Source organism: Stomoxys calcitrans, chromosome 2, assembly GCF_963082655.1.
Source record: "Stomoxys calcitrans chromosome 2, idStoCalc2.1, whole genome shotgun sequence".
Lineage (NCBI taxonomy): Eukaryota > Metazoa > Arthropoda > Insecta > Diptera > Muscidae > Stomoxys > Stomoxys calcitrans.
In genome coordinates, this window is record NC_081553.1 from 130,632,070 (window position 1) to 130,656,948 (window position 24,879).

A 24,879-nucleotide genomic window follows, 5' to 3' on the forward strand; every position below is an offset into this window, starting at 1 on the left:
ATATAGTTTGGATCGGACTATATTTACATATAGCTGCCATATAGGCCGATCTCCCGATAAAGGGTTTGAAGCCCATAAAAGCATTATTTTTTATCCAATTTCACCGAAATTTGAAACAGTGAGTGGTTTTAGGCCACCCGCCATCCGCCAGGACTGTATTTAGATATAGCTGTCATATAGACCGATATGCCGGTTAAGGGTCTGAAGCTTTATTACACGATTATGTTGAAATTTAAAATACAAAATTCAACAGTGACTTATATTTATTAGACCACTCAATTTCCGTGCCGAATTTGGGTGCATAAGTTATCCAATTTTCACCGGATTGTGATAAAAGGGTTTACATATATATCCGAGGTGGTGGGTATCCAAAGATCGGCCCAGCCGAACTTAATATCTTTTTACTTGTTTTCTGTAAGCATTGGTAGCTCTTGCAATGCTTTTGGCTGATTTTCACTCCAAAATCGACAATTGTACTTATTTTCGTACCCATTGAGCCAAAAATGAGCTTCGTCGCTGAAGGGAAGAGCACGCATTTTGATTTGGTAGCTCTTGCAATGTTTCTGTCTGATCTTCACCACCAAAGCGACAATTCTGCTTATTTACGAACCCATTGAGCCAAAAATGAGCTTCGTCGCTGAATGGAATAAGCGCGTTATGATCTTACTTAACAGATCACACATTTCGATAATAAAATTCAATAATTTGCAAGCGTTGTTCGTTTGTAAGACGATTCATGGTTAAATTATAGACGAAACTGAAGAAGTTTGATAGTGAAACAAAACACAAAACGTTCGTGAGCTGTTTAAACCAGTGTTGCCAAAAAGATAGTAGCTAAAAAATCAACCATATATATTTGCAATCAAAAAAGTTCTTCGGTTTATTTTCCAGTTTAAATCAATGTCATTCCTGTGGAATAGACTAATATTTGTAACAACTTATGAAATCTACTAGTACCGATTGAACGGGTTCTCCCCAGTCTATTGCAAATTCATGAAGATTTATGCATTATGTATTTAGGTTTACCCACATATAATTCAAGATCGTGTCCAAATATTTAAAGAAAAGTTGTTTTGCCTAAGTTTACTATAATTCTAATGATGGAAAAAACCATAGTCTAATTTGGGGGCAAATAAAAATAACCTCAAAGTTACAACATTTAAAATAAACAGCTTTCTTATGAATTTTTATGTTAAAGACAAAAATAATTTTCATCGCAATTGTGTAACATGACTTCTTCATTAGAATGTGCCACTCATTTTACATTATCATCACCTTTCCGAAAAAGAGTGGTTGTTTGGCAAGTTTTGGCAAACTTTGCATTTATTCTATTAAGTCGATGTTAGGTACCAGAATTTTATTCTTCTTCCAACAAGAGGGTAAACAAGTAGGGGTAAGAGTTTACATTGGTTTTACGTTTGGACAAGGGCATTTTTACATGGCTATTACTTTACAAACGTAAGCGATACAATATGACATTATTGTCCACAGATAAGATAAGTTTGAGGATGTTGGATTATATTGTAATGAAAAATATTATGCTAACTTGCCGTTATTCACGTGAAATACGGTGTCCATGGGCCAACAATTTCTTATAGCTGCCACATATGTTAAACAATCCCCCAATGGGTGTATACTAATCTAGTCATTCCGTTTGTAACATCTCGGAACATACATCTAAGACTCCGTAAGGAATATATATATTCATGATTGCCTCGACGCTCTGGGTCGATCTAGCCATGTCCGTGTCCGTCGGTCTGTCGAAATCACGATAGCGGTCGAACGCGTAAAGATAGTCGCTTGAAATTTTGGACAGATACTTAATATTGATGCAGGTCATTGGGGATTGAAAATGGGCGATATCGATTCAGATTTAGATATAGCTCCCATTAAAACCAATCTCCGATTTGACTTCTTGAGCCCCTGGAAACCAGAATTTTCATCCCATTTGGCTGAAATTTTGCATGCGGTGTTATGTTATGACTTCCAACAACTGTGCCAAGTACGGATTAAAGCGATGTATAACCTGATATAGCTTCCATATAAACCGATCTCCCGATTTTACTTATTGAACCCTTACAAACCGCAATTTTTGGCCGAAATTTATACTATTATATACTATTCTAGAGATTCTTAGAGATTGCAAATTTTGCCCATGAACATTCCACTAAGGAACAGGGGCAAACTTCTCACAAATCAATGAGTGCAGTCCGATTCAAGTTTTAAGCTCAATGATAAGGGGCCTCCTTTTTGAAGCCGAGTCCGAACGGCGTGCCGCAGTGCGACACCTCTTTGGAGAGAAGATTTACATGGCATTGTACCTCACAAATGTTGCAAGCATTAGGAGGGGAAAACCATCGCTGAAAATTTTTTCTGATGGTCTCGCCAGGATTCGAACCCAGGTGTTTAGCGTCATAGGCGGACATGCTAACCTCTGCGCTACGGTGGCCTCCAAATAGAGATATCCGCTTGAAATTTTGCAGAAATACTTCTTATTGATGTGAAGGCCACCATGGCTCAGACGTAAGCACTTCCGCCTATGACGCCGAACGCCTGGGTTCAAATCCCGGAGTGAACATCAAAAAGATTTACAGCTGTGCTTATTCCCTTACTAATGCTAGCTACACTTGTAAGGTGTCCAACCACTATGTTGCACTCTATTCCGACTTGACTTAAAAAAGTAGGCCCCTTAACTTTAATCGGACTGCACTCACTGATATGAAGATATATCCCAGTTCCTTAATTGAATGTTCATGGGAGTACTTCTTATTGATGTAAATCGTTTGGGGCTTGCAAATGGATCATATCGGTTTAGATTTGGATTTTGGTTTTCTTATGTGAAATGCGGCCCAGAGGCCGCATTTATTATCCCATTTGGCTGAAATTTTGCATGCATTGTTTTTTGTGACTTGCAATGTCTTTGGTGAGTATGGTTTATCGGTCCATGAGTATAACCTGATATAGCTACCCTATAAATTTTGCACGTAGTGTGCTGTTACGATATCCGACAACCTTAACAATTACAAAATAAATTGGTGTATAGTCTGACATATCTCCCTTCTGATTTGAAGTTTTGAGTCCCTGAAAGCCGCAATTGTTTTCCAATTCGGCTAAAAGTTTTGCACATAGTTTTCGGTTATGACTTTCAACATCCGTGGTATGTTTAAGCGTAAAGAGCCTTACATTTTTGGCCTATTTGGCGAAAACTTTTTACTTAAAGTACATGTGCCCTTTAACTTAGTTCATTTGTGTAAATTTTAGTAGGATCGATGGTGGCGGGTTACCAATTCAGTTATGTCTGTGCTACAAACTTTACCTTTCAACCTCGTATCTAGTCTTCAGGGGAATTCATGCAAAAGACATGACACAAAAATGAAAACTCCCAAAGGAAAGCCATCATCATTGTGACAAGTACTCAAACATTTTGACATGCTGATGCTTAAGGACATACCCACCAACGATAAAGTCTATATTATTTTGTCAGAATTAATATTTTCAAATTGAAATTGATTTGGTTTTGCTTATATTGGGGAATATTGTAATGACATACGAACCTCGTTAGCAACATAACATTGTACTCTGGCGGCGGAATTTATTGGAAATGACAATATCTTCCCCTTTAGGCCATATTGAGTGAGTGCGTAAACGATTCAAAAATGTGAACATCTACACGAAATGATAAAATATTTTTCAATTTAAACATTAGGTTAAAACGAGGAGCAAATACACATATAATGACAAATCGGAAGATGTGTTAATGGCAACGGCCTTAAAGATTGTTTACTGTTATTTGAAATTCAGCATGCTGTTGAAAAGGACTAACGCAAAATGTACTAGCCAGTTTAGGTATTTTGGACTGCAAAACAATTTTCGACATCTAAATCATATGTTGAGCGTTCTCTAAGCACTAATAAATTTAAAGGTTATCCACTTTAACCATCAGATGTTTGCGTTTGCTTGTTGTGTAAGTCACACCATACAAAATCCCTCTATTTTACTTTTTTGATAAGCTTGAATTATAGCAAAGCCCCCATTTCACAGGACATGCAATCTGTTGACCTATCCTTTAGTTACCAAAATAGTTTTTTGTTTGCGTGCAACAAATGCTGACATTGTAGCGAGAGAGCCTTTATGTAGCCTAGTATGTTATGAATGCCTGTTTCTGTGAACTTAGCCTTTCTGAGGCGGGCTGTTGCCGAAACAGGCGTTCATTGGGTATCTTCGCCATAAGATATGTATTTATCAACCTCTCTTTGTTGAAAGTTTCCCTGGAAATTTTTATCTACGAGTATATCTAGTGTGGGTATGGCAAGATTTTTCGTAGCCTTTAGTCATGGAATGTGTCTTCTATAGAACTGCGGAATTCCATCCAGAATTTGTTTTGAGCGTTTTCAACTCGCCCTTGAATTTTTTTGACTCAGTATTATGGATATTTATACATTATGCTTGACCATACAGTTGCCCTAAGTTGGTGTACTTTAGTTTTGAAACAAATCGAAGAATAATACTGGCAAACAGATGCTAATATGGATTGAGTGAGCAGTATAGAAACAAGGCCACCTCTCGACAGACGAAGATCACACTATACAAGACACTGATACTACCTGTATTGTTATATGAATCCGAGACATGGATACTTATGAAAGCAGACGAGGTAGTGCTTGGAGTGTTTGAGAGAACGATTCTTCGCAAAATGAACCACGAACTGTATGAGCTGTATGACAACTTTAGCATAGTTAAATGTATCAAAATACAACGGTTGCGTTGGCTTGGCTATGGTGTCAGAATGAATGAAGAAGCGAAGAAGTCTTTTGAAACCAGCGAAGAAGTCTTTTGAAGGCGATAACGATGGTACACGCAAACCGGGATGACCCAGAGCCCGGTGGAATGATTAAGTGGTGCGAGACATCTTGAAACTTGGTGTCAGACATTATAGAAGGAGCGGAGAAGATCGAGGTGCTTGGAACGCTACACTCAACCAAATTTGTTATTCAAATCAGCAAAAATGTTTGCTGAAACAGCATTTGCTGTTGCTGAAAATAGTAAAGAAGACATTACTGCTGTTTTAGCTAACGTAGGGCTGTTGTATAAGGAAACATTTCGGTCAGCCAAGTCATCAAACAAAGTCTGCCGTTCTAAGTAAAAAAAATCTGCTGAAAAAAAATGTATGCTATTCTTATACCCATTACCGATTACATCATACCGTTTGCAATACATCGAAATATCCATTTCCGAGCCTATAAAGCATATATATTCTTGATCGTAGTAAAAATCTAAGACAACTTTTTTGTCCAGAGCCATATTAAGTTTGAAGATGGGCTATATCGGACTATATCTTTATATAGTCTCCATATAGACCAATCCGCCGATTAAGGTCGTAGGCCCGTATAAGCCACATTTATTATCCGGTTTTGCTGAAATTTGAGGCAGTGAGTTGTGTTAGGCCACCCGACATTCTTCTTCAATTTTGGTCTTCAATTTGGCGATCGGTCCAGATTTGGATGTAGCTGCAATATAGACCGATCTCTCGATTTAAGGACTTGGGCCCATAAAAGGCGCATTTATTGTCTGATGTAGCCAATATTTGGGACTGTGAGTTATGTTAGGTCCTTCAACATACTCTATCAATTTGGCCCAGATCGGTTTAGATTTGGATATAGCTACCATATGGACCGATCTCTCGATATAAGGTTTTGGGCACATAAGAGGCTCATTTATTGTCCGATGTCGCCGAAATTTGGGACAGTGAGCTATGTTAGGCTCTTCGACGTCCCTTGTAAATTTGGCCCAGATTGGTTCAGATTTGGATAAAGCTTTTATATAGACCGATCTCTTGATTTAGAGATTTGGGCCCATAAAAGACGTATTTATTGTCCGATTTCGTTTAAATTTGACATAGCGACTTATATTAGGCTTTTCGATATCCGTGTCGTTAATGGTTCAGATCGGTTTATTTTTAGATATAGCTACTTAAAAGACCAATATTTTGTTACACACAATTGAACAATGACTTGTACTTATTAGTATTAGGTCCAAAACGGAAAATATTTCGCTATAGCTACTATGGGGCATAAGGTATGTATTTTTCACCGGATTTTGACAAAAGGTGGTTTACATATATACCCGAGGTTGTGGGTATGCAAAATTTCATCCAAATCGGCCAAAATTTGCGGCCTCTAGGGGTCAAATCTGGAGATGGGTTTATATGAGAGCTATATCCAAGTCTGAACTGATATGGCGCATTTGTAATTCCTAACGACTTACATCAATATTATGTATCCGTACAAATTTTCATGCGGCTAGCATTACGCGTTCGACCGCTATCGTGATTTCGACGGACGGACGGACATGGCTAGATCGAATCGGAATGTCGAAAGGATCTAGAATATATATTCTTTATGGGGTCGCAGACCAATATTTCGAGGTGTTATAAACGGAATGACTAGATTAGTATACCCCCATCCTATGGTGGTGGGTATAAAAACTGTGATAACTGCTCGGTATACACTGCCACTTACTTGAATAGCACATAATCAATAATTATTCTTAATAGTTTTTTTTTCTATAATTGTAGTAGAAAGTGGTAGCAAAGTACATTGTCATTTTTTATTAATGAACCTTCACGAAATTATAGTTATGGCAAAAAAAAGTTTAAAAAAACCCAAAATAGCAAAATGGGTAGAGCTATGTCTTTGAGTGTTAAAAAATGAGCCAAATTATGGCCTATAGCAAATATGTATTTTCAATGAACCTAATAGTTAAAAAGGGCACGCTGGGGTCCAAAAGTTATTGCTAAAATTTTAAGAAACATCGAATGTGAAAATTCGAACCGAAAGTTCATTTACAAATACTGACAACAGCTGAATTCTTAGACAAGTCTTAAATGTCCTTGATTTAGCTTCCCAAATCAAGTAAAATTTTAGCATACATTTATGTTTATGGACAGAAAACACTTTTTTTTTGTTGCGTCGTTTTTGGAACGAACGTAAATAAATGATAGATCACCCCTAAATCTGTTTGGCAACACTAGTTTAAACAGCTGACGTACGTTTCGTGTTTTAATTCACTATCATATCTTCAGTTTGGTCTATAATATTACCGTGAATCGTCTTACAAACGAACAACGCTTGCAAATTATTGAATTTTATTATCGAAATGTGTGATCTGTTAAGTAAGATCATAACGCGCTTATTCCATTCAGCGACGAAGCTCATTTTTGGCTCAATGGGTTCGTAAATAAGCAGAATTGTCGCTTTGGTGGTGAAGATCAAACAGAAACATTGCAAGAGCTACCAATGCATCCAGAAAAAGCCACAGTTTGGTGCGGTTTATGGGCTGGTGGCATCATTGTACCGTACTTCTTAAAAGATGATGAGAATCGTTACGGAACTGTGAATGGTGAGCGCTAACGTGAGATGACATCCAACTTTTTTTGCCCAAATGCTAGAGCTTGACTTGCATAACATGTGGTTTCAACAAGACGGTGCCACATACCATACAGCACGCGTAACAATGGAGCACTCGAGAGAAGAGTTCGGTGAAAATTTTATTTGACATTCGGGATCGGTCAATTAGCCATCTTGATCGTGCGATTTAACGCCTTTAGACTGTTTTTTGAGGGGCTCTATTAAAGCTCAGGGAGGCCACTGTAGCGGAGAGGCTTCAATTAAAGGGTCTTGAGGACTTTAATAACTATATCCGCAAACCTTGAAAGAAAAGACATTAAAATACTGTCATAGAGTGGGGAAGCATTTCTTTTTTTCGTGCTTTCGATTTTTTTCTGACGTCTAAGTTAATAGCGACAGCATATAGAGGGGTTCCAGAGAGGGACTGTTTCAAACCTTAAAACATTTTCAGGTGGAAATTTAAGCACGAAATTGTTTCTTTGCATATGGCATTAGTAGTCAAATGTTGGATTTTACACCAAAATGTTAAATATTATAGAAAGAGTATGGGGATTGATGGAACGTTAATTGTTCAAGTCGGAAAAATAGTCTTCGTTAAAATAAAACAACTCTGTGATGGAAAAAAAACATAAACAATCGGCATAAATCCGATTTTCTAAAGAATGTAATGTTTGGATCCTTAAACCGGATAATTCTATTACTTACGGAATGTGTTGAAAAAACTTCGTTCTCAGTTAAGAATATTATAATAATGATATTTGACTTCAACTAAATACCTATACTAATTTAAATAAAGATGTTCTATTCAAATGACCGAAATATTTTGATGCATTTATGACTTTATTTCGTTTTTTTTTGTATTGTCCTAAATTATATAAAGGGAACAGATTTTAAATATTTTTTTTTTTTGAAATAATAGATTTTTAAATAAAAGTGATGTACTTTACAAGCATTTTCTACTATAAATTAAAAAAAAAAAAAAAAGACAAGTAAGAGCGTGCTAAGTTCGGCCGTGCCGAATCTTATAAACCCTCCACCATGGATAGCATTTGTCGAGTTCTATGCGCGGTATACCTTTTTAGGCAAACAAAGAATTCGAATAAGAACTGTTATGCTATTGGAGCTATATCAAGTTATAGTCCGATTCGGACTATAAATGAATGCCGAACATTGTAAGATTTGCGCCTGTAGGGGCTCAAGAAGCAAAATCGAGAGATATGTTTATATGGGAGCTATATCAAGCTATTGATCGATTCAGACCATATTAGATACGTATATTGAAAGTCATGAGAGAAGCCGTTGTACTAAACGTTGTACGTTCTGCCAAATCGGATAAGAATTGCGTTCTCTAGAGGCTCAAGAAGTCGAGATCCCAGATCGGTTTATATGGCAGCTTTATCAGGTTATGTACCGATTTGCGCCAAACTTAGAAGTCATAACAAATTGGATGAGAATTGCGCGCTCTATTGGCTCAAGAAGTCAAGATCCAAGACCGGTTTACATGACAGCTATACCAGATTATGAACTGATTTGAATCATACTTATCAGAGTTGTTGGAAGTAATACCAAAACACTACGTGCAAAATTTCAGTCAAATCGGATGAGAATTGCGCCCTCAAGAGGCTCAAGAAGTAGAGACCCAAAATCGGTTTATAGGGCAGCTATATGAAACCATGGACCGATTTGAACCACACTTAGCGCAGTGTTTGGAAGTGATACCAAAACAACACGTGTAAAATTTAAGTCAAATCGGACGAAAATTGCACCCTCTGGAGGCTCAAGAGTTCAAGACCCAAGATCGGTTTATATGGCAGCTATTTCAAAACATGGACCGATTTGGCCCATTTACAATCCCAACTGACCTACACCAATAAATAGTATTTGTGCAAAATTTCAAGCGGCTGTCTTTACTCCTTCGAAAGTTAGCGTGCTTTCGACAGACAGACGGACGGACGAACAGAACAGTGTTACAAACAGAATGACGAAATTAGTATACTCCCATCCTATGGTGGAGGGTGTAACAATGTGTTAAGTTCGGCCTTGCCGAACCCACCACTATGGATAAATTAACTATAACATCTCCACTTCCATATCCATAGTTAAAAGCAAATATGAGCTGGTCTGGATCATATTTGTTTCTATCCCGAGAACTCTTATACAAGTCACAGTTTCAGCGAAATTGGGCAACAAATACGCTTTTAATAGGAGTAAGACCCTAAATTAGAAGATCGGTCTATAGGTCAGCTATATCTAAATATAGTTTGACCAGGATCACATCTAAATATAGTTCGATCTGAAATATATTTGAGTCGGATGTCGGGAAGCATAAAACAACTTACTATTTCAAATTTCATCCTAATCGGACAAAAAAGCAGCTTTTACGGGCTTAAGACCCTAAATCGCCAGATCGGTCTATGTGGCTGCTATATCCAAATATGGTCCGATTTGGCCTATTCAAGAACTTAACCATCGTATAGAAGAAATACGAGTCTGTGCAAAATTGCTTGCACAGCTTGGAACGCTAATCTACGTTCGACTATTGGATCAAATGTTCTGTCACAGCCAATTAAAGTAAGTTAGTAAAGCATTTATTGAGTATGAGCTACTCAAGTAAGTGGCCGTGTATCTGCATATCGTATATTAAATTTATGTGAATAGTGCAGCTTAAGTTGTTCATTGTATATACGGCATCTTATTCCTTGGATTCATTTTCATATGGTAACTCGTTTAGGTGGTTTCTCAAACTTTCCCTTCAGTCTTGCTAACTTGAAGCCGTATAATAACGATACAGGGTATTATCCAACTATTGTTCCAGTTTTCGTGAAATGACATATGGGTTTCCTTTCCAATAGAGATTAATCACTTAATTAGTTTTAATACTATTTTTCTCTGCTATCTTTACATGTGGTGTAGTGAGGTTTAGGCCAGGAATTTCATTTCATTCAAGAAAATACAGTCTTATTGTTTTAGTGTATCAGCACAAACCATCTGCTTTGGCGGTTGATGGCTGTTGTTTGTGACCTATCCTCTGTCTCATGTTGTATTGTCATGCTTGTCCCATGCTTTTGCAGACATCAAAGAAGATGTTTGTGCCACCACGTTCTAGACAACAACAAATTAAATTCGGCCAAGCTAAGGCAAAGTGTTTCAAAAGTAGCCAAACCATGACGAATTATCGCTTATCTTAGAGTCTGTTTGGCAGCTTTAATGTAATATGCGTATCCATACATTCACAAAATGTCCTTTCTTGTTATTGGTGTCCTTTTAGAATTCAGTTTTGCAACATATCCTCTTTGTCCGACGGATTTCTCGTGTGTTGTTGCTTCAAGGAAATTCATCATTAGCAGTGACTAAGTTAATGATAGGACAAAAAGCTCCATAGGTCTATAGATTCTTGCAATGAATGTGTTACGGAGGGTGTTTGGAACTTAAACATCTGCATGTGTGTTGGTTTTGATGCTACACAAATATCGAATAACAATTTACTAATTTAGTTTTGGACAAAACTTTACTACAGTGAAGCAAATGTATACAATCCCAAAAATTATTAAAAAATTAAGAGTCCTTGTTGCGGCAGGGTCTTATCTTGGAAAGGGTAAAAAAGTACTTCACACGCTAAATTTCATCCCAGTCGCTTTAATTAGTGCGCCATCATACTAACTTGGACGTTTTCGTCCATTGTGATGCCACAGAAACAGGAGAAGAAGATACCTTCTAGCTCTTACCGTTGAACCGTTCAGATCGCTTTAGAAAACCTCCTTTTGACTGAAATGAAAACCTCCTTTGCTAGTGCGGGACACACACACGTCAGATATTTTATAGTCTCTTCTTCCTTGACGTCCTCACAGCATCTTCAAAAGTCGTTACCTGTAATCTTGACGAACAGAATGACTGAAACGTCTATTCAAGTCTAGATTGGGCCACATAATTTTTCAGTGTTTTGTAACCGACTGTCATTCGTCGCCCTTCGGGACTGATCCTGGAGACTTAGCTCACATATCGCTAAAGGTATACCCACAGATTCAGTTCTGCTGCAATGTGTAAGGTAGTTCTTAGTCTCAGAAGCTCATCTGCTCTTCAATTCCCTGGTACATTTCTTTGTCCCAACACCCAGAATGGGTGAATTTTGAACTGTTCAGCCATCTCGTTGAGAGATCTGTGACAGTCGAGGGCGTTTTTGTAATTTAGAAATAAGCTCCCCAGTTATCTAATGGCTGCCTGCTGTCGGGTAACCTTCTCGATATGACCAGTCGTAGTTCTTCAGAGTAGACCCCAAAACCCACCTGATCGTCTAGTTCGGAACTATTCGTGGAGAAGTCTATGCAACTATTACCCGGGATATCGCAGTTCTATCAGGATTAGTAGAAACTGTACCACTTTTTATCAAAAAGTGTCTCTGGCAAGGAGTAAAACACACTACCTGGAATATTGAGCATTTCATCAAGGGTAACACACAAAAAAAGTTTACCTTAGCCACACTGCAGTGTTCCCAGAATCACTTTATAAGTGATTTCAAACTGAACCGACATGCCCCATATGTAATCCTTCATCACCAAAAATTTCAAGAGAATATCTCCATTCGTTCGTATGCTACCTGGATTTCTATAGCCGGATGAACATGGCTAAACCAACTTAAAATGCCATAGCGATAAAGATACGATACTTTATATGGCCCCTGACCAAGGCTTCGAGGTGTTAAAAACGATATGACTAGATCTGTGTAACCCCATGCCATGGCGATGAGTGTATATTTTGCCTACTTTTTAGCAAAACACCCAAAATCCCCATAACAGTAACAAAATAATTTTTTTTAATGGCAGTAATGGGAAACATTTGTAAAATTTTAGTGTAAAATTTTTAATTATTAAGAGACTTCAGCTTTGTCTTTTGAGACCGCAAAGATGTTTTAGTTAAATGTCAAGAAGAAAATGGTGAGTATAGCTTTCGGGACACATAGGACTACGAGCTCACTTATACAAAATCGGTGCTGCAAGTGTAGAGCATGCGGGAAAGATGATGAGAAGTTGGAGCATTTCCTATGTCATTGCTCGACTTTCGCAGCTAACAGACATCGGCACTTAGGTGGGGACACAAATATGGAAAACAATTGAGGACTTTGTAAGTAGCACGAAATTCCTAACTTAGATTGTCTTTTTCGAGGTTACTTTAAATATTTAAAGCTCACATCATCTTCCCCACATGCTCTACACATGCTATCTTTTGCCGCACCGATTTTGCATAAGTGAGCTCGCAGTCTTATGTGTTCTGTTATGATGCCGAGACCTATACTGACCTCCTTCCTACTTTCTTCCAGTAATAGCCTCATCTTCTCCCGATCCGGATCTCCTCATAGGATTTTCGGCGTCCTAACGACCGTTTCGTCGCCCATGCTCTTAACTCGGACTGAGTCGCCCCGGAAGGCTTCGGGTTAACCAAGTTTATTGACGGCTGTCCTCTGGCCGCCAAATCGTTTGCTTTTACATTCACCCTTACTCCGCTAAGGCCCGACACCCAAACGATGCGGATCGTGTCATCCTCGTGACCTTACCGCCCTGGTTGTTATTACTCTAATGCCAGTTTACTTACTTTACTTTAATTAGCTATGACAGATATTTGTTCCACTAGCCGAACGTAAAGCGTTCCAAGCGCCTCGATATTCTGAGATCATTCTAAAATTTCTGACACCAAGTTTCGAGGTGTCTCTCACCACTTGATGTTTCCATCGGGCTTTTGGTCTTCCCGGTTTGCGTGTACCATCGTGTTTGCCTTCAAAAGACTTCTTTGCTGGAGCTTCTTCATCCATTCTGACAACATGACCCAGCCAACGCAGCCGTTGTATTTTGATGCGTGTAATTATGCTATCGTCGTCATACAGCTCGTGGTTCATACGTCGCCTATATTCTCCGTTAACGCAAACTGGTCCATATATTTTACGAAGAATCTTTCTCTCAAATACTCCAAGCACTGCCTCATCTGCTTTCACAAGTACCCATACTTCAAAACCATATAACAGCACGGGTAGTATCAGTGTCTTGTAAAGTGTAATCTTCGTCTGTCGAGAGGTGGCCTTGTTTCTAAACTACTTATTTAGTCCAAAGTAGCATCTGTTTGCCAGTAATATTCTTTGCATTATCTCAAAACTGGTGTCATTCGTTTCGGTTATGGCGGTGCCGAGGTAGATAAAGCTACTGACTGTCTCAAAGTTGTGGTTCCCAACTTTCTCCATTTTCTTTATCTGATCGGTTTTTTGTTATGTTTTGCTTATCTCCATTTACTGCCAGACACATTTCACTGATTCTCTTTCGATTCTTTCGAAGGCTGCAGTTACTACTTCCGGTGACCGATCTATGATATCAGTGTCGTCGGCATAGGCTTGTATATAAGTGCCATATCAATTCACATCTGCAATCGAATAATCTTCTCCAGCAGGATATTACAGAGATCACTAGATAAGCTTGTCTGAAACCTCGTTTGATATTAAATGGTTCGGAGAGATTCTTTCCTATTCTTACTGAGGAACGCGTATCAGTAAACTCAGACATGGCTTGAAATACCTTTGAACGTAAAGGAGTATCGAAGGCGGCTTTGTAGTCAACAAAGGGATGGTAGGTTTTGATTTGTCTTTCTCGGGTCTTTTCGAGGATTTGGCGCAGTGTGGATATCTGGTCCAGCGTGGATTTACTAGGTCTAAAGCCGCATGGATAGGGCCCAATTATCTCATTGACTTTAGGTTTTAATCTTTCACACAGTACGCTCGAGAGTATCTTGTATACGACGGGGAGGAGACTTATTTCTCTGTAGTTGCCACATTCCGGAATATAGTGTGCTGAGGGTCCAGTCATCGGGTATGCGTTCCTCTATCCAGATTGCGCAGATAAGCTGATGCATACGCCTTATGAGAGTGTCGCCTCCGGTCTTTAATAGTTCAGCGGGTAACCCGTCGGGTCCTGCTGCCTTGTTGTTCTTTAGTGGAGTCACTGCTACTTGGACCTCATTTTGACTAGAAGGTAAACATTCTTTACCATCATCAGGGATTGGTTCTGCGGTATCCTCTTCGCTGCCAACGTCGGACACTAGCAGCTGGTTAAAATGTTCTTTCCATATCCTCAGCATGTTATCTGTGTAAGTTACCAGATTTCCTTCTTTATCTCTGCAAGAGGATATGCCTAGACCAAAGCCATCGGTTTGATGTTCAATTTTTTTGGTAGAATTTCCGGACTTCATTCTGACACCTGTACATCTCAATTCGCGTTTTTCCTCCCTCCTTTTCTCACTTTCATCTGGCGCGTTGCTACTGATTGCAGGGTTGCTCTATATGCCGCATTCTTGACCGCATGGGTCTCTTGGAGGAGGCTTCCGGTACCCAAATACGGCATTTTCCATGGAGTGGGCAATAGTTTGCCACTGCGCCACTATATAATCGGAACAAGGAGTGCTTTCATCAAGCAGTTGAGTCAGTCGAGTGGAGTATGCCTCAGCCGCGGCGAACTCAATCAGCCTCAACCCATTTCTAGACGTTATCTCGTGGACGCTTAACTTTCCGACTGTTGGACCTAAAATGTCTTCTTTCTCTATCTTCCCATTAAAATTTCCCATAACGATTTTAATATCATGGGCGGAGCAGCGGTCATATTCTCTCTCTAGGCGCTCGTAGAAAATATCCTTGGTCTGCTCGTCTTTGTGTCTTCCGTCGGTGCATGGACGCAAATAAGGCTGATGTTGAAGAATTTGACTTTTATGCGGATTGTGGCTAGCCTCTCACCCACCGGAGTAAAGCTGAAGATAAGGTGTTCCAGTCTCCGATTAACCACAAATCCACAGCCAAATTCATGGCTCGTGTTATGGAAGCTATAATATGGTTCGTCACCGTCTGGTGTTGTAGTGCCGCCATTCCCAGTCCATTGCACTCCCTGTCAGGCAATAATATCTGTATTGTACTTCTCTAATACATCCGCCAGCGCGTATACTGCACCTTCTCTATTAAGAGTGCGGAAATTCCAGGTGCAGATCCGCAGATTATGGTCCTTTTTTCGTTTGCGTGGGTCGTCAACAATGGGGGGGTGGGTCATAGTTCTCCGGGGGCGGGTTACTGGACCAGCGCACCAACCGCATGGGTTTTGTGGGATTGCACATGTATACCTCGTTGTGGCGAGCCGCTCGCTCTTAGATCCGACACTCGTCTCCAGACGCCGCTTATCTGGGAACAGACGCTGATGTTGGCCATTGGTTATTTGAAGGCGCCAATAACTCGCCTTATTATCTCTAGTATCATTGGCACTCAGTATTTAATTAAGAGCCAGTGCCACCTGACTCCTCACTGAGACTCTCCTCTCGAAAATCGCTGACTGCTCGCGGCCGCATTTGCAGCTACTCCGCATAAAAACGGAACTTTCCACCATCCGCAACCTGTGGGCGCGTCCGGCAGCTTTCAGCTAAGCTTCCCGTGATAACGATGGACACCACACAAGACGGAGCTCAAAGTTCCAGCCTTTTGTGGTGCTTATAGTTATCCCGTGTCGGTCGGGAAAACAGATGCCAGTTTACTGTCTGAAAAAATGTTCTCACTCGGCGTCCTCGAGTGGAAAAACCCCCACCTGACGTATTCCATGATTGCCCGGATCTCTGCCTGCGGGAACATGTTATGGCCAGGCAGTTTGAAATAAATCTCAGTCCCTGGGTTCTCAATGTAGACCTTCTGGCCCGCTCTGTCCTCTAGCTTTAATCAATCTGTGTGATGATCTTCCAGATGGCAATACTAGGGTTCCGTCAATCATAGACTTTGCCACTGGCAGCAGTGCCTCGCACTCGACCTCAGGTGTCCGATCGGAAAGCTCTTCCACTCCTTTTAGGCTTCCTATCCTTGCCTCGATTATACCGCGATGGTATAACCTGCTCCTATTAGCTATTTCTTTTTATATTTGTAATAAATAGATACAGAGAAAAATATCGTTTTTGATGGAAAAGATATTCCACGTTCCGCGCTAAATTTATTCAGTTTTGAAATAATTTCAACTATCCGATATTGTCCGGCTGCAGGCCGTAGGGAGAATATCCGATTGTATGAATTATTTTAAGACCGAATAAATTTAGCACATAGCGTGAGATATCTTTTCCATCAAAAACGCATTTTTAAGATTTTATTAAAGTTCGAAGGTAAATTTAGCGCCATCATTTTCATTTTAGCAGAATCTAGATGGCTCTTCATAAAAATTAGTGAATTTTTTTTTTATATTTAAAAATTATAGTTGCTTAATAATTTCAGTTTGTTTGCACAACATTTTATGGAAATAGAAGTCATTTGTAACCAATTGACTGACACAAAAAATAACTGTTGAAATTATTTTGTGTTTTACAACAAAACAAAACGTCCTTTCTCTGTAGGCGAAGCTTCTAAAAGGTTTACAATAAACAAAGTTATTTTTGTTCAATAATGCAATATTAATGACTAATGTTTGATATGTGTAAGCGAGACGTATAAAAGTATTTTGTTTGTTGTAAAAATGTCCCAAATATTTTATTTTTCTTTGCGAGTAATATGTTCGCAAGCAGTACAAAATTTATGTCTGACTTTATAACCAAATGTCACTGCCGAAACCTCATGTCAATGAATATGCCTTCTGCATTTAAGAATGACTAGGAATTTAAATAGTTTTTCAGAAATTCCCTTTTATAACAACGACCCTATCATTAAGGTAACTGACGAACGGCCAGCGCTAAATTTAGGAGTGCTAGTAGCTGATAACAAATGTCGCTCAAGCGTCTTTAGGAAGAAAGACTACATAGACTAATTGGCCTGTAATTTTTTATGGGAAGTGCCTCGATAGATATTTACTTTGTATGAACTTTGACCCCTACTTCGTAGAGTTACAATTAGAATATCAGAGGTAGAATACCATCCCATAAGTTATAACACCATAACTTAGCTATAAACCATATGAAAAATCATAAAAGCAGGTTGTTTTATTTATAAAAATTATCGATGCCTTTGTTTTCGTTCACCTATAAACTGTCATTATAATTTTAAATATTTTGTAGTACATGGTAGTAATAAAACAGCAAAAGAAAGGCGGTACTTATTCCTGCACAATAGTCACTTCTGTTATGCCATACGGGTAGCTGGAGCGAACGGGTACATAGTATATACCATTAACTTCATACTGAGCATCTCGGGCGCCCATGCGAACGCCTGAAAACATATATCCACAGTTCTTTGTTTTCGCTTGTATAGAGTTTTCGCAGGCTATAGCACCGAAGTCGTTCAACTCAAAGACTTCAGCGTAATAATAGGCAGAGCGCAAATGAGAACAACCGAACTCTTGGCAACCTGGCTGATATGATCCACCGTTAATATAGAAGTCCGCGTTTGCTATGGGTTTTACAAAGCCCAGTTCACCAGCATTCGTATGAATAGCTTGAACATATACAGCATCGGTTATGGCCAAGCGTTCATCTGGCTTATCGTAGAAAAACAGTGGTTTGGCAGCATCCAGTCCGACAATGGTGTGGATTTTTCCATTTTTCACCTTTTTACCTGTGGTGCCCGCAACATGAGCTCCCAAACTATGGCCTGACAATGTCAATGTTGCAAAAGGCAAACTAAATTTATCGTTCAAAAAATCAATCATATCGGCAATATTCGACGCAACTCCGGGTATTGCGACTACTGCGGCAACATAGTTCCAAGTACGCGCACGAGCCCAATCAACAAGAATGACATTGCAATCGAAGGCCTTCAAGATGGCATGAGGAATTACCTGGATATATTCTGATGTATAACTGCTTATCCAACCATGTATTATGATGTATGTAGGCTTGCTGGAATCAAAACCGGAATGTTCAACAGATTGGTATTGTGCTTTGATTTCGGTGGCCACCATGGGTTTATTTCTGGTGTACAGGAAAAAGTCAGTTGGATTACTTTGTATACCATAGTTGTGATCGGCATCGATATCGGTATCGGGATCAAACCAGCCAGAATCTATTTCATTGATAGCCCTTAAAGCTGGAATAGGTAATTATCAATTTCAAATGAACATTTGAAAAAACCAAAGGAAATAAATGTTTACTTCTTAAATTGAAAATCGCAAGAATCAGCAACAACTTCATGTTAACGACGTTTGTTACCATAAAACATTGACACAAACCTTTTATACTACAAATTGTTTCCTTGGTGTAAGCAATTACTTATGGCTTTGATAATACTCCGGCATAGGTGTGACTTATCAAATCAATTACTGTATAAATGCTGAAGTAAATCAATTCAGTGCAACAATGACATGTAAAATGCCAAAAGTCGGTCGGTGCCGACTACATATACACCCTACACCTATCCCTGAACTATAATATGGGAGATGTCATGAACTATAAGTGGGCAAATACAAATGGAATCCATGTTTGCTAAAACAGCAGTTTTTGTCTGCTGTTTCAGCAAACATAGGGCTGCTGTACTGTCAGGTAAATCAGCGAACAAAATCTGCTGTTTTAAGTACAAAAATCTGCTAAAAAAAAATTTATGCTAATTTTTATGTTTCCCTGTTAAAATGCCTAAGGTAATCACTACATTAGGCATTTTTTAGAAATTATAATGAAAGATTTGTGGAATATTACTGTAAAAAAGCTATAGGATCCAACCATTGGCATACATTTCCAAATGTGGCTAAGCTAGTTCGAATTTTTGTTATTCCTCTACAAATGTGTACATGGCTGGCATGGCCTTTTAAACTAGCTGACGCGGGCCCGCTCCGCTGCGCCTTCTTTTACTTTATATGGAACAAAATTTTAATTAGAATATTTTTTTCGACAATTAAAGAGCTTTTAGTGAAATACCATGCTACAAAAATAGTATATCGCTTGACTAACAGTTTAAAAATATCTGAATCCCATATGATCTTTATTGGTCTACGAATTTAAGTTTGGATGTAAGGTGTACTCCATTCTCAAACTACTTTATTTCAACCCGATATTCTCATGTTATCTGATTTAGGGGTGTTTTCGGGGGTGAGGTGGTCCCCTAGATACTTGGCCCAGAAAAATATCAGCATCGTGCTCTTCTCTCAAATACCATTTCTTTAAACCCCATATTGCAATTGTTTTAAGAGGAGTTTACACGATGAGGCGTCCCCCAAACACAGGGCCCCGAAATTGGTTATCAAATTTGTTTTCTAATCTCAAATACCTTTCATTTGAGTCACATATTGGCATGGTCGAAAAATATTTACCCTTTGGGAGGTGTTTCGGGGAAGGGGTGATGTCCTAAATACATGGTCCTACATACTTTTATTTGAGCCCCATAATGCGATGGTCAGTAAAAAATTGCTGTTTTTGGGGTATTTTGGGAAAGGGGTAGACCTCCAGAGAATTGGTCAAGCAAATGGGTATCAATTCTTGCTCTACCCCCCAATACCTTGTATTTAGCTCCACATTGACATGGGTGTTCCCCCCACATTGCAAATGCAAATTTTGCCCATGAACATTCCATTAAGGAACAGGGGCAAACTTCTCACATTTCAATGAGTGCAGTCCGATTCAAGATTCTAAACTCAATGATAAGGGGCCTCCTTTTTATAGCCGAGTACGAAAGCATGCCGCAGTGCCACACTTCTTGGGAGAGAAATTTTACATGGCATAGTACCTCACAAATATTGCCAGCATAAGGTGTGGAAAACCACCTTTGAAAATTGTTTCTGATGGTCTCGCCAGGATTCGACAAAAGGCGTTCAGCGTCATAGGCGGGCATACTAAACTCTGCGCTACGGTGGCCTTCAACATTATCCAACATGGTCCCCCAACATTAAGCCCTGAAAATACATCAGCAACGTGGTCTATTCCCATATATCTATATATCATTTATTTGAACCCCATATTGTCATTGCCCTCAAAAGAGGATATCAAATTCGTTTTCTAATTTCATTTAAACTCCTTATTGCAAAAGTCAGCAAATATATCAGGTTTGAGGTATTGGCCCTAAAAACTTTAAGACCGAAATTGTCTTCGTGAGCAAATACGTCCTATTTGTGGGTTGTTATGGTGGTGGGACGTTCCGTTGACAGTTGGTCCGTAATGTTGATATCAGATATGTGGTCTACTCCCAAATACCTTTAATTGGAGCCCCATATTTCCATAGTTGGTAAACATGACCGGCTTTGGGGGTGTTTTGAGGAATGGGCGGCCACTCAGTGAGTTGGCCTTGAAAATATTTATCGGATTCGTGTTCTACTCTTATTATTTGAGCCTCATATTGCAATAGTCAGCAAATACTCTCTATTTGGGTGGTGTTGTGGGGGTGGGGTGGCTCCATAGACTTTTTTTTACTCCCAAAGACCTTTCATTTGAGCTCCATATTGCTATGGTCATAAATTTGTCCCCTTTGGGGAGAGGCGGCCTCCCAAACACTTGGTCCCATATTTGGGTATCAGATTCGTATTCTATACTCAAATACCTTTTATTTAAGCCCCATATTCCCATGGTCAGTAAATATGTTCTGTTTGGGGTGTGTTTTGGGGAAGGGGTGGAACCCCAGAAACGTGGTCCCACATTTCGATATTAGATTCGTACTCTATTCGCAAATATCTTTTATTTGAGTCCCATATTGCCATGGTCGGTAAATATGTCCGATTTAGGGGTGTTTTGGGGGTTGGTGTGGTTCCCCTAACACTTTGTCCGACATTTGGATATCAGATACGTTTTCTTATCCTAAAAACCTTTCATTTGAGTTCCATATTGTCGTGATTGGTCTAAATATATGTTTGGTAAGTTTTAGGGTGGGGCGTCACCCCTAGGTACCCCATCCGAAATTTGGGTACCAAATTTTTATTTTCAGAGTACTGTATGAGAGCACACAAACTTTCGCTTAAATCGCACCACCGATCTCCGAGATCTGGCGTTTCTGAAAATTAAGGTAAGGGGGAGGGTCCAGATATAAAAAATATTGTACCCTATTTTCCCCATGGGGTCATTATGCACCATCTCTAAAAATTTCAAGAAAATCGGTTCAGCCGTTTCTGAGTCTATAAGGAACACACAAACATACAAACAAACACAAATTAATTTTTATATATAAGATTTAAAAAAAAAAAATTGTGGTGATTATAAACTTCCACTGAGACACACATTTACACTTGTATTTTATTTTTTCTTCTAACATCCTCTTCATAATTAGGTTAGGTTAGATTAAAGTGGTAGTCTTCCATCAGACTCACTTAGACGTTTTCGTCCATTGTGATACCACAGGAACAGAAGAAGGAAGATGCCTTCTAGTTCCTATCGTTGAACCATCCAGACCGCTTTAAAAAGCCCAATAACTTGCGAATGTTCACATCCGCTAAATCAGACAGGTTCTCAAAGAAATGAGAACCTAAAGTGGAACTCCTTCATAATTAAGCAGCAGTAATTTTCAGCAAACAACAGACTTTTGAGCAGTAAGCATATTGCTCTGAAATTGTAGTACTACTGCTGTAATAGCAGAACTAGCGCTACAATTGCAGCAAAATTAACTACTCATTTCAGCAGACAGTCTCAAGATGTCAAATCGGGAGATCGGGTTATATGGGAACTTGATCAGGTTATAGACCTATTCAATCATAATTGGCATTGTTATTGGACGACATAACAGAAAACTAAATGTACAATTTCAGACCCCAGCCTATGGTGATGGGTATAACAAAGTAAAAGAGAAGATTTTACTTTTGGGATGAAAATGAGGTGCGCTTGTCTGATCGCAGCCAGAAACTAGTAAAAGCGTGCTAAGTTCGGCCGGGCTGAATCTTATATACCCTCCACCATCAATAGCATCTGTTAAGATCTTTGCCCGGAATCTCTTTATAGGCAAACAAAGGATAATGAATATGAATTTTTATACTATTTGAGCTTAATCAGATTATGAACCCATTGGGACTACACTTAGTTTGGATGTTAGAGACCATAGTGGAAGTCACTGTGCAACATTTCAACCAAATCGGATAAGTATAGCGCTCTATAACGGCTCAAGCTTTAAAATCGAGAGCTCAGCTTGTATGAGAGCTATAGTAGTTTATGAACCTATTTCAACAATACTTGGCATAGTTATTGCAAGTTAAAACACCACACTTCGTGCAAAATATCAGCCAAATCCGGTGAGAGTTGCGCCCGCTACAGACTCAAGAAGTCTAGATCCGAGATCGGTTTATATGACAGCTTTATCAAAATATAAACCGATATGGCCCATTAACAATACTAACCGATCTGCACTTATAGAAGTATTTGTGCAAAACTTCCATCGCCTGCCTTTTTGTCTTCGGAATATAGAGTGCTTTAGGGAAGGTTAGGTTGAAAAGAGGGTGCACATATTAATCCGCCCCATGCCACTATGGACATACACCTAAGCCAGTAGTCGCTTGTTGTGTGCTCTAAATACAAAAAAGTAACCTCGAAAAACCAAATCTAAGTTAGAAATTCCGTGCTACTTACAAAATTCTTAATTGTTTTCCATGCCACTCCCCAAAGATGGTTCATGTCTGGTATAGTGTCCCCTACTAAGTGGCAGTATCTGCCGCACCGCTTTTACATAAGTGAGCTCGTAGTCCATGATATCAATAGTTATTCTGACATTCTTCTTACTTCCTTTCAGTATCTATTCTGACATCCTTCTTACTTCCACTCACGATCTGGATCCCCTATAGCATTTTCGCCGTCTAAATCGTCTGTCCTTTCATTCCCCCTTACTCAGTTATGGCCCCACTTTCAAACGATACGGATTTTGCCATTCTCAGAGAAGGCGTTAATCTCCTTCTTTCACTGCGAGACTGTTCCTGACCTTACCGTCCTGGTGCCCTTATGACAATTTTATTTCGGTATAGATGTTCAAACTCGACCTCCTCGCGTTAGCACCACACCACCTCACGCATTCCGTGATCGCCCGGGTCTCCGCCTGCAGGACCGTATTATGGTCAAGTCAATGTAGACATCCAGGCCCACTCTGTCCTCTAGCTGTGCTCCATCCGTGTAATATAATCTTCTAGATGGCAATGCTAGATCTCCGTCAATCCAAGATTGTGCCGATGGCAGCAGTGCCTCGCACTCGACTTCAAGTGTCGCCCCAGGCATCCGATCGGTAACCTCTTCACCTCCTCCCAGGTTTCATATCGTCGCGTCGATTGTACCGAGATGGTATGAGCTGCTTCCATCTTCAATCCATTCTCCCACCGCCTTAAGTTTCATAGCCGCAGTGGCTGCCTCACACTTAATCTTGGCTCCGCCAATGCCAAGGCAACATGTTCTCTGAACCTGTTGTATGGTCCTTCGGATTCAGGCCCCATTTCGAGCCTACGGCCCTGCGCAGTGCTCAATATCTGTGAGCCTCTGGTATATCCCTGAAAGTGGCAATCCAATTCAGTTTCCTGTCCAAGATCACACCTAAGTATTTGACCTTGTCATATATCAAAATCGTTCCTCATGAAAAAGCGGATCAATGTGTTGCCTCGCACATTGTTAAAAGCCCCCTCGATGTCAATGCATACCATCAGAGTGTACGATTTGGCGTCGAAGGATTCTTCTTTTTTATGCACAACCTCGGGCAGGGCAGTCTCCACCGACCTCCCTTTGACATAGGCATACTGTTTGTATTTGAGCAGTTCGCTAGATGTCCTACTCTTTATCATAGTATCCACAATACGTTCCATGGTTACTTCGAGGTGTTACAAACGGCGGAGGCCACCGTTGCGCAGAGGTTAGCATGCCCGCCTATGACACTGAACGCCTGAGTTAGAATCGTGGCGAGAACATCAGAAACAAACAAACCGATTTCTGGTTTAGGTGTATGTCCTTAGTGGCATGATGCGGATTAATATCCGCACCCACTTTTCAACCTAACCTAACCTAGAGCAAATAATATTAAAATATTTTCTTTACATAAAATTTCATTGAAATGTTGTCTTTATAGAAAATTTCATTAAAATATTGTCTTTAACCCTTTTATGCCCGAATTAAAGTGTGAACGATAGTGAAAGATAGAGTTAACCTCAATATCAACTGAAGAAAAAAAATTTCAGTGTAATTGGTGCCCTGGTTCAAGAACTACAGAATGTTGCGTACATGCAACATTGGGCAATGGTGTTATATTTAAATACATGTTGACATATTTTTTTTTTCAATTGCGCAAATTTTTTTTTTTTATTATTTCAATTTAAGTATGGTAGGATACAAAACAATTTTTTGAGTAATGGAGTACAAGTGCATATTGCATTTACAGCTGGGAAACGTAGTGTAGCATACTACATCTGCCCCTTTTCTCCATTCCGGCCATTGATTATTAACATCAAATCGTATGGATTTTGCAGGCTCTTCACCAGTATACTATGGGCACTATGGGAGGCCACCGTAGAGCAGATATTAGAATGTCCGTCTATTACGCTGAACGTCTGGGTTCGAATCCTGGCGAGAACATCAGGCCGAATACTCTCCACCCTGGATAGCATTTGACATCTTCTTTGAATGTCAA

The 24,879-nt window shown here is 39.5% G+C and overlaps 2 protein-coding genes across 6 annotated transcripts in view; one reads left to right on the forward strand and one right to left on the reverse strand.

The window, feature by feature from the left end:
* Positions 1-24,879, forward strand: part of LOC106093483 (RYamide receptor) — an 814,074-nt gene that overhangs the window by 322,669 nt on the left and 466,526 nt on the right. The window lies entirely within an intron of this gene.
* Positions 17,480-24,510, reverse strand: LOC106086749 (phospholipase A1-like). Its single transcript, XM_059361624.1, has 2 exons — positions 24,474-24,510; positions 17,480-18,408 (listed from the first exon to the last, which is right to left on the reverse strand). Exons 1-2 carry the CDS (start codon positions 24,508-24,510, stop codon positions 17,480-17,482), a joined length of 966 nt encoding a protein of 321 aa, XP_059217607.1.